General features: G+C 38.4%; 2 protein-coding genes across 10 annotated transcripts in view; one reads left to right on the plus strand and one right to left on the minus strand.

The window, feature by feature from the left end:
• The window catches only part of PAICS (phosphoribosylaminoimidazole carboxylase and phosphoribosylaminoimidazolesuccinocarboxamide synthase), a 51,439-nt gene extending 44,884 nt beyond the window's left edge, over nucleotides 1-6,555 (minus strand). The window contains exon 1 of one of the 7 annotated variants that reach the window (XM_080591144.1): nucleotides 6,357-6,555. The gene's annotated coding sequence lies outside the window, so the exon portion shown is untranslated. Of the gene's footprint in view, nucleotides 1-6,340 lie in introns of all 7 variants that reach the window. The other 6 variants (XM_080591145.1, XM_080591146.1, XM_080591147.1 and 3 more) reach the window with 6 other exon arrangements.
• PPAT (phosphoribosyl pyrophosphate amidotransferase) overlaps nucleotides 1-12,112 on the plus strand; it is a 48,577-nt gene extending 36,465 nt beyond the window's left edge. For 2 of the 3 annotated variants that reach the window (XM_080591154.1, XM_080591153.1), the window contains 9 exons: nucleotides 487-693; nucleotides 2,096-2,208; nucleotides 2,300-2,445; nucleotides 3,711-3,783; nucleotides 4,896-5,047; nucleotides 7,355-7,482; nucleotides 7,759-7,980; nucleotides 8,441-8,561; nucleotides 9,991-12,112. In XM_080591154.1, the coding sequence (XP_080447280.1) occupies nucleotides 487-693; nucleotides 2,096-2,208; nucleotides 2,300-2,445; nucleotides 3,711-3,783; nucleotides 4,896-5,047; nucleotides 7,355-7,482; nucleotides 7,759-7,980; nucleotides 8,441-8,561; nucleotides 9,991-10,166 (1,338 nt within the window). In that variant the 3' untranslated portion in view covers nucleotides 10,167-12,112. The remainder of the gene's footprint in view (nucleotides 1-486; nucleotides 694-2,095; nucleotides 2,209-2,299; nucleotides 2,446-3,710; nucleotides 3,784-4,895; nucleotides 5,048-7,354; nucleotides 7,483-7,758; nucleotides 7,981-8,440; nucleotides 8,562-9,990) is intronic. The other variant, XM_080591155.1, reaches the window with a different exon arrangement.
• Nucleotides 12,113-13,262: the final 1,150 nt, after the last annotated feature.

Consider the following 13,262-nt stretch of genomic DNA (forward strand, 5'->3'; position numbering starts at 1 on the left):
AACCTGGATGTATGAAAAGTTTGTTTCAAGTAAACAGAAAAACAGCTCTAGAAAAAAAGCTTTGTTTCTAATATTGTCAGGAATGACTGCAATCTGATAAATGTTGTCATATACCCAGTATAAAAATAAATCAAATATACTGCTAACTTGTAAATAGTATTCTCTAAGTAGGATTTCCTTCTTGCAACTTTTTTTTCTTTAAACACCACAACAGTTCAGTAGTGTTTTTCAGAAAATGTATTTTTAGTCAGGGAATAGATTGTTCTGTGAAAATCCTCAGCACAACAATGTATAATGCTTTGTTTAAAAACAGGAGTAATGGGATCTGACATAGCACTGTGATACCTACTCAGCTTCTTTCCTGTGGCTTTCAGGTTATTTCCCCTTCTCACAGAGTTTTAATGCAGTACCAAAACCAAACACAAGAAGTGAGCCAATTGCCAGAAAAACAAAACAGAACAATTTTTTTTTCTTTTTCTCCCAAAGGGAATGGGTCTTATAAATCACGTGTTCAATGCAGACAGCCTGAAGAAGCTGTATGTTTCAAACCTTGGTATTGGGCACACCAGGTACTCTACCTCCGGGATCTCTGAGCTGCAGAACTGCCAGCCTTTTGTCGTAGAAACTCTTCATGGCAAGATCGCTGTGGCACACAACGGTGAACTAACAAATGCAGTGCGACTGAGGAGGAAGGTCAGTATCTCCCCTGGGAAACTCCAGCATCATTTATGTCTGAGTATGAGGCAGCAATGAGCAAAAACTTTGCTATGATGCATACTTAATACCAAACTACTTGGTGTAGTGAAGGAGCACCATAATCAAAATAATTTGGGGGAAAAAACTCCTGGAGAGAGGAGGCATTTGTAACCGTCACAGGGGAAAACTCACCAGTCCTCTAGACTGATGGTCACATTCCTGTAGGACAAGTGATAAAACTACCTCAGCCGTAACAGGGGATCCTGGCTTGAAGCTCTCCTTATTTATTATGGCTGACAGAGGCAGAAAATCATATGCTTGGAGTTAGGAGAGGCATAATAATAAGGTGAAGTAATTGTAATATGAAATGTTCTTGTTTGGAATATTGTCTTTATTTGTATTTCTGGCTTGCAAAATTCATCATGAGCACTGTTAGGACATAAACACATAAGGAGATCATCAAACACCAGATTTTGTAGTGTGTTTGGCTGCAAGGGTATGTGTTAAAGAACCTGTTTAAAATCTAGCAGATGTTTCATTGTGAAATCTGTTCTGTCATAAGTTCTATCCAAAAGCTAGAGGACATACTTTTGCTTTGCAGCAAGGCAAACAAATGACATGCCTAAAGTAACCTACCCCATCTTTAATCAGATTAACAAGTGTATTTAATGGATGAGAGAAAAAAACAGTGGGGAGGAAATGTAGATGGAAAGTGGAGAATCCAGGTTACTTGAGAGTTAGAATGATATCTAAAGATAAAATCCAGTAACTGTAGTGCATACAGAACTGAACGGGCTGTAATAGTTGGCTGAATACACTGCAGATTCTCATCTTCCTTAGAAGCATAAATACAGCAGGACAGAACAATTTGACTGACCAGGTCTAGAAAACCCTAGCAAAAAAAAGGGGATTTCAGCTTTTTAATTCCACTCTGCCTTCCTTCACACCTGTATTATTTTTGCTTAGTGCCCTGACCACCATTCTGTCTTGGCGTCTCTCTTCTCTTTCTGTATCTTCTATAGGTAATTTCATATTTTCCCCCATGCATATTTTACCTCTCTTCCCAGAGTAAGCAGAAACAAGCTGATTAAATGGCCCAAACATGACGTTATGACCTAAATGTTGGTGAATGAATAGTTATGGCTGTGCATGAAGCAAAGGAATGATATAGAAAGGGAGAAATGCAGTTCCAGACATAGATGATTGTACCAGTTCATTTTACATATTTGGTTTGTTGGAATAAAGTTGACTTTCTGATGATCTAATTGTCTGAAGCACTGATATGTTTGAAAACATTTGCTCATTGTACAAAGGTATTGTTAAAGTAAAACACAAGCAGTGTTATGTGAGATCATTTTTTTTTTAGTGCTGGTAACACTTTTGTTTTGTGTCTTAAAAGCTTATGCGGCATGGTGTAGGACTGTCGACCAGTTCTGACAGTGAATTGATCACCCAGCTGCTGGCTTTCACACCTCCTCTAGAAAATGATGACACTGCTGATTGGGTAGCAAGGTGAGGAGGACAGGTTTCAGAATCAAGAACAGCAATCTGTTCTCAGCATGGCATGCAACACATGATTATGTTCACTTATGTCTCCTTGCAGAATAAAAAATTTAATGAATGAAACTCCAACTTCTTATTCGTTGCTAATTATGCATAAAGACATAATTTATGCAGTACGTGATCCGTATGGAAATCGTCCACTCTGCATTGGTCGCCTTATTCCAGTAGGGGACATGAATGGAAAAGGTAAACCATACATATATATTCATATTTGTACACACACATATATATATATATACATTTAAATATATGTACAGTTTGTGCATTAAGTCATCAATATAAATAATTACAGCTGCATTTACTGAGGTGCAAGTAGGAATATTTGCTGCAAAAGTCAGTTTTTAAAATTCAAAACAAAAGTGGTGTAAGGAAAAAATCATTTGTAGGAAGTTGGCAAACATCTTTTCTGTTCCCAGCAAAAGTGAATTTGTGTTGCCTGCTGACAGTGTCAGAATTAGGCAGGCCAACTGTTATAGAATATTTTTGAAAACCTAACTAAATTCGTACCATCTCAATGGGAAAGCAAGGATGAACAGAATCACAGCTGGGGTTGGAAGGCACCTTGGAGATGACCTGCTCCATCCTGCCTGCTCAAGCAGAGCCACCTGGAGCTATTTGCCCAGGACTATATCCAGCCCAGAAACAAGTCTGTTTTCCTCCTTTCTGCTGTGATAAGAAGGTGAAAAAGTGTTGGATTACTGGCAATGTATTTCTAATTTCCAAGCACTGCTAGTCACACTTAGTTTGGTAATGGAACACTATCAGATCAATTGATGGGAAAACATCCTTGGAGCTCTTGTTTAGCCTGCAAATCAACACGTTCCCTGAAGTGAGATTAAAATGTGTTCATTTGTTTGAAAATAAAATAAGTCAAAGGCAAACAAATAAATGCTTTCATAGCTTCAGAAAACTCGGTAAATTAAACCAAAATAAAAATTACCAAGATTATTATCAAACACTAATACCCTGTTTTGTGGTTTGATCTATCCTGTGCCTATACTCTTCATACTGGAGTTCAATCCAGTATCCATTGTAGTCAAAAGGATCTATACGTTGATGCATTTAACATAGGAACAGGAATTTCTTGTCCAAACAAAAGTAATTATGTATATCTAAAGCAATTGAACTAGAATCGAGCAAGTCTGAAATACTGCAGAAACATCTGAACTTTCTCTCTTTGTGAAGCATGAATATGATGCTGATTCTGCCTAGAACAAGTTTATGATGCTTACTTTTTTTTTTTAATAATACTAAAGAAACTTCTTATTATTTAATAATACTAAAGAAATACTAAACCTTATAGTTAGAACTCACAACAATTTGTAATTGTGCACTTGGCAACCTAAACTGTAGCAAGCCAGGTACTGCATTAGATATGCAATGTGTGTAGTGGTAATGTAATGGTAGCGAGAATTGTGGAATCTAACAATAACTGAAATATTTTATTTCAGGAAAGGATAACAGTGAAACAGAAGGATGGGTAGTCTCCTCTGAATCCTGTAGCTTTTTATCTATTGGTGCAGAGTAAGTGCTCCGATTCTCACTTTATCTGAAAGTGCTCCTCAGGCAGCAATTCAACATTAAACCTCAAACTGCCAAATATCATAATCTTTAACAAGGTGAAAGACATGAAGACATAGTTTGTTGAGCTGTTTGGAGTTTTTTTGCCAATTGTCTTTTGTCAGTTTATTTTCTTGATTGGATTAATGTAAAGAAAGCTAAATAATTATCTGTTCAGAAAGTAATGGTAAAGACAACTTCAAGGATGCTTCTTACTTGTTGCATTACATCTAGTTATCCATATACTTCTTAATTTTAGCCTAGTTAGCAGCAGAATTCTTGTATTATAAAGTAATCCTTCAGCTACAGAAAAGGCTGCATTGGTAGCTCACAGGTTGCACTCACCTGAGATGCAGCATGTGCTGCCTGACAAGCCTCATTTTAAAAAAGTGACAGGCACTTGAAATTATTTCCATGTATGGAAACTCATGTTAGAGCCAACACAAGAGATGACATTCACATTACCTCCCCAGCTAAGACACTCTGAAAAGAAAGGTGGGATACTCACTGGAAGATGTCAAACAAGTCTTAGGAAGTTTGGAATAGAAGACAGTTGTGAAATAAACATAAGTAAAGGAAGAATAATTATGAGGAAGTATATTTAATTTCCTAATCAAACATAAAAAAGTGCATTTGGGTACAACACTAATAAGTACATTTGGATCCTCTAAAGCATTGAAAAACTGCATTAAGACCACAAGCACTGAATAAAAAGAGATGTAAAGCAAAACCAGGAAACAATGTGACTGCGCTTTACTAGTCTTTTATTCCATTCTGTGGTGTTTTATTGTAGGCGTGTTGTTTTGTGTTCTTTGTAGTGGCCTACATCTCACATATGGGAAGAATACCATAATTCTGTTGTACTAGTTAGAGTATTAATTTACTGTTTTCTGGTATTTATTCAGGCTGTTTTGTCTTAGCATGTTGGTCTTAAACAGTCTAGATCAAATCCTAAGATAGAAGAAAAATACCATGTTAGGATGTTCAAAAGCAATTTTCCTGTCAATAGAGTTTATATTTTAAAACTATTAGTCAGGTTCGGGACATTTCTAAATGCTGTGTATTTCTCTTTCAAGGTACTACCGTGAAGTCCTTCCTGGAGAGATTGTGAAAATATCCAGGTATGATGTTCAAACGCTGGATGTGGTACCAAGACCTGAAGGAGATCCGTCAGCGTTCTGCATATTTGAATATGTTTATTTTGCAAGACCAGACAGTATCTTTGAAGGTAAGAAGATGTAACATACAAAGCCACTGCCTCCCAAATAATGGGAGATTACATTCTCAAGGACAATTGATTCTACAAAGGATTGGGGATCATAGCAGGGTGACACTGACCGTGAATTTCCAGAGCAGGGCTGGGACAGGGTAGGCTTGCACAGTTCTTGAGGACAAAAAACCCCACTGTTCCTGACTGTGTATACAGCTACAGTCAGGCCTGCCTGCATAGCCTTATGGAATGGATGAAAAGAGCCAGAAACATGGCTAAGGTAGAGGAAATAACCCTTAAATTTGAGAGACTTAAGGAAGGAACTGTATTAGTTCTTGGAAAACCTTTTAAAAATCAGACCTGTGAAATAAAATCTGCAAAACAACTTCTTTTTGGTGTTTTCTATGCAAGAAAGGGTTATTTCAGGAAGATGCTTTTAATATAACTGAAATCTATGCTTTACGCAAGTACTTGAGGCTGTCAGTCTAATGCCTTTATTACTATTTCAGTAGAAGCCCCTGAAAATTGCCTTAGTGATAAGATATTAGCAAAGGTGCTCATACCTAGCACTGTCCTCACTTCTCTCATGTTCCCTAGTACTATCCTCTGTAATCTTTACCTTGCGTCATCTCACAATGCCTCCAGTTCCCTCTCCTGGTCCCAGACTTTTAGGACCTTAAAAGCTCCTGAGGCCTCTTTTGGGAGGATCGCCATGGGGGTCAACAAGCCCCCTGGTTGTTGAAAACATCGGACTCCTGAGGACGAAGCCATGAGGAATGTAAACAAGTTACAAGAACAAAGAAGGGTGATTCAGAAAACGCCTTGCTGTCTCAAACAGCTTGTTCTCTGACTCTTAAAACATGGGAGTTGCTGAATGTTTGCTGTTGCCGGGCAAAATTGTTAACCGATGAATAGCTGGTGGGAAAGTACTGCTGTAGAGCTAATGGTATAAGAAGGGAGCCTGTCTTCAATAAGGTTATTGAAGTTATTGATCCCTACACATACCCTGATGTTCGTGTGGTCATTACGCCACAAATGGCGCCCAAACAGGGACCTGAAGAACAGGGACCTGACTAACAGGGACTGGCTAACAGAACAGGAACAGGGACTAGCTAACAGAACAGGGACAAAACCAAAAAATGAACTAATAGGGACAGGCTAACGGAACAGAGACAGGCCAACAGAACAGGGACAGGGACACTGATCGCCTCACGAAGATACGTTTGGCTGAACCCAGCAAGCTGAAAGGAAGCGCACGCGAGCTGAAAGGAAGGTCAAGCTGAGAGAAGTGTTATGCTGAGAGAAACATACCCGCGTACACAGTTACCTCTCACTGGCCGAAGGAGCTGGTCCAGGATGGGTGTCAGCACGATGGGTCCGTCCGTCTCGACATCTGCCTCAACATGATCACAGCACTCTCCTCAGCGCTTTAGATTTCAGCTCAACCAAAGAACAACGTATGGGAGGGTCCTGCTGGCATACGCAGGACCCACAAACAGGGGCTCCAGGAGCTGGAGGGGCAGCCAGAGCCCCCCGCTGGGCAGCATTCAGTGCCTGCCTCTCCCAGGGATGTGGTTACAAAGTTTGCTAAAGATAGGATTAGTATGCCTGATAGTTTTTCTCTGTGTCTTAATTTGTGTTAATCGTGCTTTCTTTGTTAATAAAAAAGGGGGAGATGTGGGAGTATCGCCATAGGGGTCGACAAGCTCTGTGGCTGGTGATAACATCGGACTCCTGACTATGAAGTCATGAGGAATGTAAACAACTTAGGAGGAACAAAGAAGGGTGATTCAGGAGACGCCTTGCTGTCTCAAACTGCTTGTTCTCCAGCCGTTAAGGTTGTTGAAGTTATTGATCCCAAAACATACCCTGGCGTCCATGTGGTCATTACGCCACAGCCTCTGCCCGCCTTCCTGAATGTGGGGTGAACTTCACCGACTGGCTCAAAGTTGTAACAGTACAGGCAAGATGGCATGACTGCACAAACTTTGCTTAAGAAAACAGCTAAAAATAGGATATGCACACTGTGAAAGTTGCAGGAATAATTTTATTTTTCGTTCCTCCTGTAACATCCACAGGACTTTTAGTTACCTGGTAAGGGCAAAATAGATTTTAACTTTATGTAGTGGTATGAATGTGAATGTTAAAATAGAATATGACATTATGGGAAGAACTAAAAAATTACCTCACGTGAATGACTGCTTCCTATTTCTGGAGCTTTTCTCACTGACTTCTATGCCTGCAACTTGCCACAGAAATGTATACAGCAAATGAGAGGAAATCTGAATTATGAATACTAGGAAAAACTCTTCTTGCTGTTCTTAGGTCAAATGGTGTATTCAGTCAGGAGGAGATGCGGTCAGCAACTTGCTATTGAAGCACCTGTGGAAGCAGACCTGGTCAGCACCGTTCCAGAGTCTGCAACCCCAGCAGCTCTGGGCTACGCTCAAAAGGTTTGTGTTTGCATTTTTTTCAAGCACATTTACACATATCTCCTTTTTAATGGAGTATTCCAGTAAGGGCCACTAGAGTTTGGTACTGATAAAGTTTTGTTTCTACTGAGTCATCTGCACTTGTTTTTTGTCATTATTCCACTATATTAAGGTATTCCAAAGTTTTTTGGTTAACTGTGAAGTCCTTACTAAATCCAAAGGTTGCTTCAAAATACATTAACTGAGAATAACCAGTTTCATAGATACTAATTCTGTTTAACCATCTCCTGTTCATAGTGTGGACTGCCATATGTTGAAGTACTCTGTAAAAATCGGTATGTAGGAAGAACGTTTATCCAGCCAAATATGAGGTTACGGCAACTTGGTGTTGCAAAGAAGTTTGGCGTTCTGTCTGACAATTTTAAAGGCAAGCGAGTTGTTATCATTGACGATTCAATTGTGCGGGGCAATACCATTTCACCCATAATAAAACTATTACGGGAATCAGGAGCTAAGGAGGTAAGTTCATTTTCAGTCAGTACAGTACAGATGTAAATACAAGATTGATGGGAGGGTCTCAGATTTTTTAACCGAAATAGACTGTGCAAGTCTGTCCATGTGTTTGCTCCATGTCTGTCAGCATGGAGCAAGCAATGTCCATGTTAGTGGAGCAAAAATATTTTGTGTGATGTTTGATTTTGTAAACTGAAACATTTGCATCAAGGATAGAATGCCACAGAAAAGAAGCAAAGTCTTATCCTAATATTAGGAAATACTGTAACAATACATTCTAAAATGGTCTTTCTCTGTCTTCCTGCACTGGCATCTGAAAAAAAATGTTATTTTAACTCTTCCATGACTTCAGTCTAGTGCTGTGTTCCTTTCTTCATAATTATTTTGCAGAACTTGGACTTATATTTATTTATGATCTGCTGACCTTCACTTCATAGAATTGTTTTGAAACTGTATTTTTATTCAGGTACACATCCGTGTGGCTTCACCTCCCATAAGATTTCCTTGTTACATGGGAATAAACATTCCAACAAAAGAAGAACTGATTGCCAACAGACCTGAGTTTCACGACCTTGCAAACTACATAGGTAAAGTTTTTGTTTTGTTTTGTTTGTTTCTTTGTTTTGAGAGTTTTCACTTGTAGGAATTTATTGGCTGCATCAAAATAAAGTACAACACATTGAGGCGAGAGTGGCAAAACTGGACAAAAAAATCATAACAGTTGACACATTAAATCTCTGCATTGTATGTTCCCTACGGATCAAAACAACTTAGTCGTGTATTTTTTAACACAATTAGTACGTTATATTTCTCTGAACAATATAAAGCATTAGAATAATTTCCTAAGTTACAAATAAAGTATAACACAGCTTTCTGATACGTATCACTCCTTCTGGGAAAATTTATAACACAGAGCTACTGTAGGCAAAATATCAGAAAGAAAATAAATGGTGAAAACCTGTTGTATAATGAAAAACTAATGTAGTTTCACTTCTATGGCATTCATAAAAATATGTTCTGACTTTGTAAATACCCACCGATTTTTCTACAAGTTTAAATTTATGCAAATAATTTTAACTGCATTACACGATACTTTACTTTGAAAGAAATGGCATTTGAAACTAATCAAAGAATGTTAATTAAATACATTTTCAAATCTCTAGAATGAGTCATGTTTGCAGCAGAACAAAGAAGAACCAACAGCTTATGTTCTTGTGATGTGTGGTAAATAATGTGCTCTTCATGGGGATATCAGTAATAGAAATCATGTGAAGGTCTGCGAGTGAGAAGATCTACTCTATAGCTTCTTGTGCTGCAAAATATTTTTAAAATGTTTTAAGAACATAGCTGTGGTTAGAAACTTTAAAATTTCTTGTGTAAATACTTTGTCTAATCTTGCAATGACTTCTTTTCCCCCAATTTATTGTCATGAAGGCATGTTGAAATACTTCAAGTTTGTATTATCTCTTATTTAAGTATCTCATATTCATTCACAAAATACGTGAGTGTAACTGATAAGGTAATGATCTGAGTAGGCTGTCGTCTATCTTTCCTACTGCTGTAACATGAGCTGCATGCTGTTTTTCATGAGCTGCATGCTGTTTTTATTTTGTTTTGTTTTGTTTTGTTTCACATGATGCTCTTCTGCTCCTCCAAGTTCCGACGAGTATATAAATCCTAGGTGTTTAGACTGGGAAGCACGAGCCACACGTCCACTATAGGGAGTTCAGAGAGTCTTAATACACACTCTGGATTCTGCTTGAATTTTTGCAGTATGTTTCGCTAACAGGTCCCAACTCAGAACCTTCTGTCTAAATTTCAATGAATCTGCTCCCTGTGCAAATAATTTGAGAGGGCAAGGCTTGTTACGGTCTTGTAATTTTTCAGAACCATTCTCTAGGTGAGGTGATTCACCTTGCATGATAATTGATACAATAATGCGACTGCATTTCCTAGGAGCATTGCATTTGGTACACTAGCGCAGCTTTTAACAGATGAATTATTTATTTCCTCTAGGGGCAGACAGTGTTGTCTACCTTTCTGTGGAAGGGCTGGTATCATCTGTGCAAGAAAGCATCAGAGCAAGACAAGAGAATGAGAACAGCCTTAAAACCCAGAAATCGCGTGTTGGAAAGATTGGTCATTGCACAGCATGTCTCACTGGAGAATATCCTGTAGAGCTAGAATGGTGAATTTTTAGTGGATGCACTTGGGTTCATCATTGCTGAATGTACTTTTTGCAAAGATGCCTTCTTGCTAATAATAGCCTTCTTACATTTAGGTAATATGTAAAGCTTATTATAGTTGACTGATTACTGTTAGTAAAATACATCTTTATTGGTAAAGACTTAGAGAAAGTCTGTACTGAAGAAAACTATGTAGGCAGATTGAAATACAAAATCATATAGTTTTGATGCACGGTTGTGCCTTCTATTTTCTCATAAAATATTGTAAAAACCAAAGTGTTTATAATTATGTAACAATTCCATAGCTTTTTGTTTCAGTCTTACCCCGAATGTGAGATATCCCTGTCAGACTTGTTCACAAAGTACAAATTATGAATCACGTGGTGTAACTTCAAATTAATCTAAATCTTTAAGCAAAAAGAATGTGAAGCTTGCTTTTCTGTTTTGGAAAAAAACCACCAGATTCTGAAGTCTTCTTTTTTCCTCAGCAGTTCTTGCTTAGATTTCTTAAAAAATAGAAGTACCTGACTTTTGCATATATAACTATATGGTCATTATTAATCAAGCCCTTTGTAACTAAGTTTCCAGATTCTATAAATGTAAGGTCTAGCACATGATTTTAAAAAACGAAGACTCAGGGAAATGCTCAGCCAAAAGCTTTCTGGGTTTATAACTTCAAAATTCTTTTTTGAATTCCACTGTAAATCACAGAACTATAGAATGGTTTGGGTTGGAAGGGACCTTAAAGACCATCTAATTTCAACCCCCCACTATGGGCAGGGACACCTCCCACCAGACCAGGCTGCTGAAAGCCCCATCCAGCCTGGCCTTGAGCACCTCCAGGGACGGGGCATCCACAGCTTCTCTGGGCAACCTGTGCCACTGCCTCCCCACCCTCACAGTAAAGAATTTCCTTGTAAAATCTAATCTAAATCTTCCCCTTTAGTTTTATAAAGCATTCCCCCTTGTCCTATCACTATGTGCCTGTGTAAAAAGTCACTATCTTTTTTATACACCTCCTTTTATAAGCCCCCTGGAAGGTTGCTGTAAGGTCTCCTTGGAGCCAGGCTCACAGCCCCAGCTCTCAGCCTGTCTTCGTAGGAGAGGTGCTCCAGCCCTTTCATCATCTTCGTGGCCCTCCTCTGGACATGCTCCAACAGGTCCTTGTCCTTCTTGTGCTGGGGGCCCCAGAGCTGATCACAGCACTCCAGGTCCGGTCTCACAAGGGTGGAGCAGAGGGGCTCAATCTCCCCCCTTCTCCTGCTGGCTGTGCCTCCCTTGATGCAGCCCAGAATGCAGTTGGCCTCTGGGTTGCAAGTGCACACCGTCAGCTCATTTCCAGGGTTTTGTCCACCAATCTTCAGGTGCTTTCACCAGATCGCAATAGGATGTGGAAGGAGAAAAATATTTGGCAGTGCCATTTTTTTTATTTTGTTTCACATCTTGTTTTCTCCAGGACAAATCCTGACAACTTCTAAAGTCTGAGCTGTTTGTGCTTTCTAGATGTCAGTGTCCAAACTTAACTCAAAAATAAAGTCGTTTTCTTAACAGTGAGAATGATAGATCAACTGAAGGTTATGAGATGTTTTGAGTATACTCTTATTTTCCTACATTACTACTGTTATTATAAATGTAATGTTTTAAAAGAAAGTTTTGAAGAACCATTAGGTATTGAATGCCTTGTATGTTTTAATTGGTAACAATTACAGTTACTTGTATACATAAAGATCACAATGAACCACTAGCTGAAAGGGAAAAGCACCTTTCAAAAATATTGCAAATTTACGCACAATTGTAAAAATATTTTGTATACCTCGTTTTTTTCACTGAATACCAGCAATTTAATTTTAGATTTTCTATTTAATGTTGTATATTTTGGCCTTACAATTGTTTGTGACACTGTTACAACAACAAAGAAAAATAAAAGTTTAAGAGATTCTTCCTTCCCCATCTTACACATAGTGGAGAATTACAGCACTGGTCATTAAATTCAGAAGAGAACTTTCTTACTAGGATTTGTAGCAACTGTGCCTGATACACAATGACAAATCAAAAGTCCCAATTCAAGAAAGCATGTAAGTACATTTTGTGGAAGTCAAGACTGAATCTTGTGCAATCAGAACCTACATGCAGTCAAGCTAATGGGAAAATCTTTCACCGTGAGAATCACGCCCTTCACCAAAGCCCAGATCCCCATATTGGGAGAGATATTTGGATTTCACCTCATTAGCAAGCTTGTTTGTTTTTTAACAGTCCCATAACCTGGACAGTAAATTGAGAAAACAGAACTGGGTGCAGTCACTCTGACCTCCCCTCTTCTAGATTAGCAGCGAGAAGTGTGAGAAAACATAAAAACTTATCATTTATCACCTTTCTTCTTTCCTGCCCTCAAAAAAGCAAACATTTTTAAAAGAAGGGGCAAGATGAGCTCTTGTGTTAGAGGCACGTGAGGAGCCCTTTCTATGTGACATACAAGTGTAGGTGAACAGTTTAACAAGGAGAAGCAAGCAGAATTCAATCAGTATCTCTGAAGTCACCTGTAAAAGATTTTAAATGAAACTTGTGCAAATTAGTTTCATTTATTTTACACATTTTAAAGTGCCTTTTAAGACATTTTCAAAAAGAAAAAAAAGTATTTTTACATGTGGAAATAACTTCTTAAATGTGATTTGTGTGTTAGGTGGCATAATTCTGATTTCGTTAAGTGTCCCAATACCTTTTTTCCCTCTACATAATGCATGTGAAATTATAAGGAAGGTCTGCTACTGCAAGCACTGTGATCTTTAGTAATGGTACACGCCTAATCTTTAGTATTTAAGACCTTAAAGTGGAGAAACTTTTCAAGTGTCACTTTATTCATGGACAACTGGAAGTGTGCTTCAGGATACCAGGCCCCCCCTTTTTTTTTTTTTCCATACGGTGGGATACATATATGTTTTGAGTGGAAACAAACAAACCTTCAGTTCTAGGTGTTGCCATTTGTATTATTTCAATGTCTCACCGTTGTTATATATTAACTTAGACAACATTTTAGTTTTATCAATTGCAGGGTTTTATTTGATTGTCGAGCAAGCGGCGGCAAGTAAAACAGCGCTGGGCGGC

Source organism: Anser brachyrhynchus (genome assembly GCF_964034855.1).
Source record: "Anser brachyrhynchus genome assembly, chromosome: 4".
Taxonomy (NCBI): domain Eukaryota; kingdom Metazoa; phylum Chordata; class Aves; order Anseriformes; family Anatidae; genus Anser; species Anser brachyrhynchus.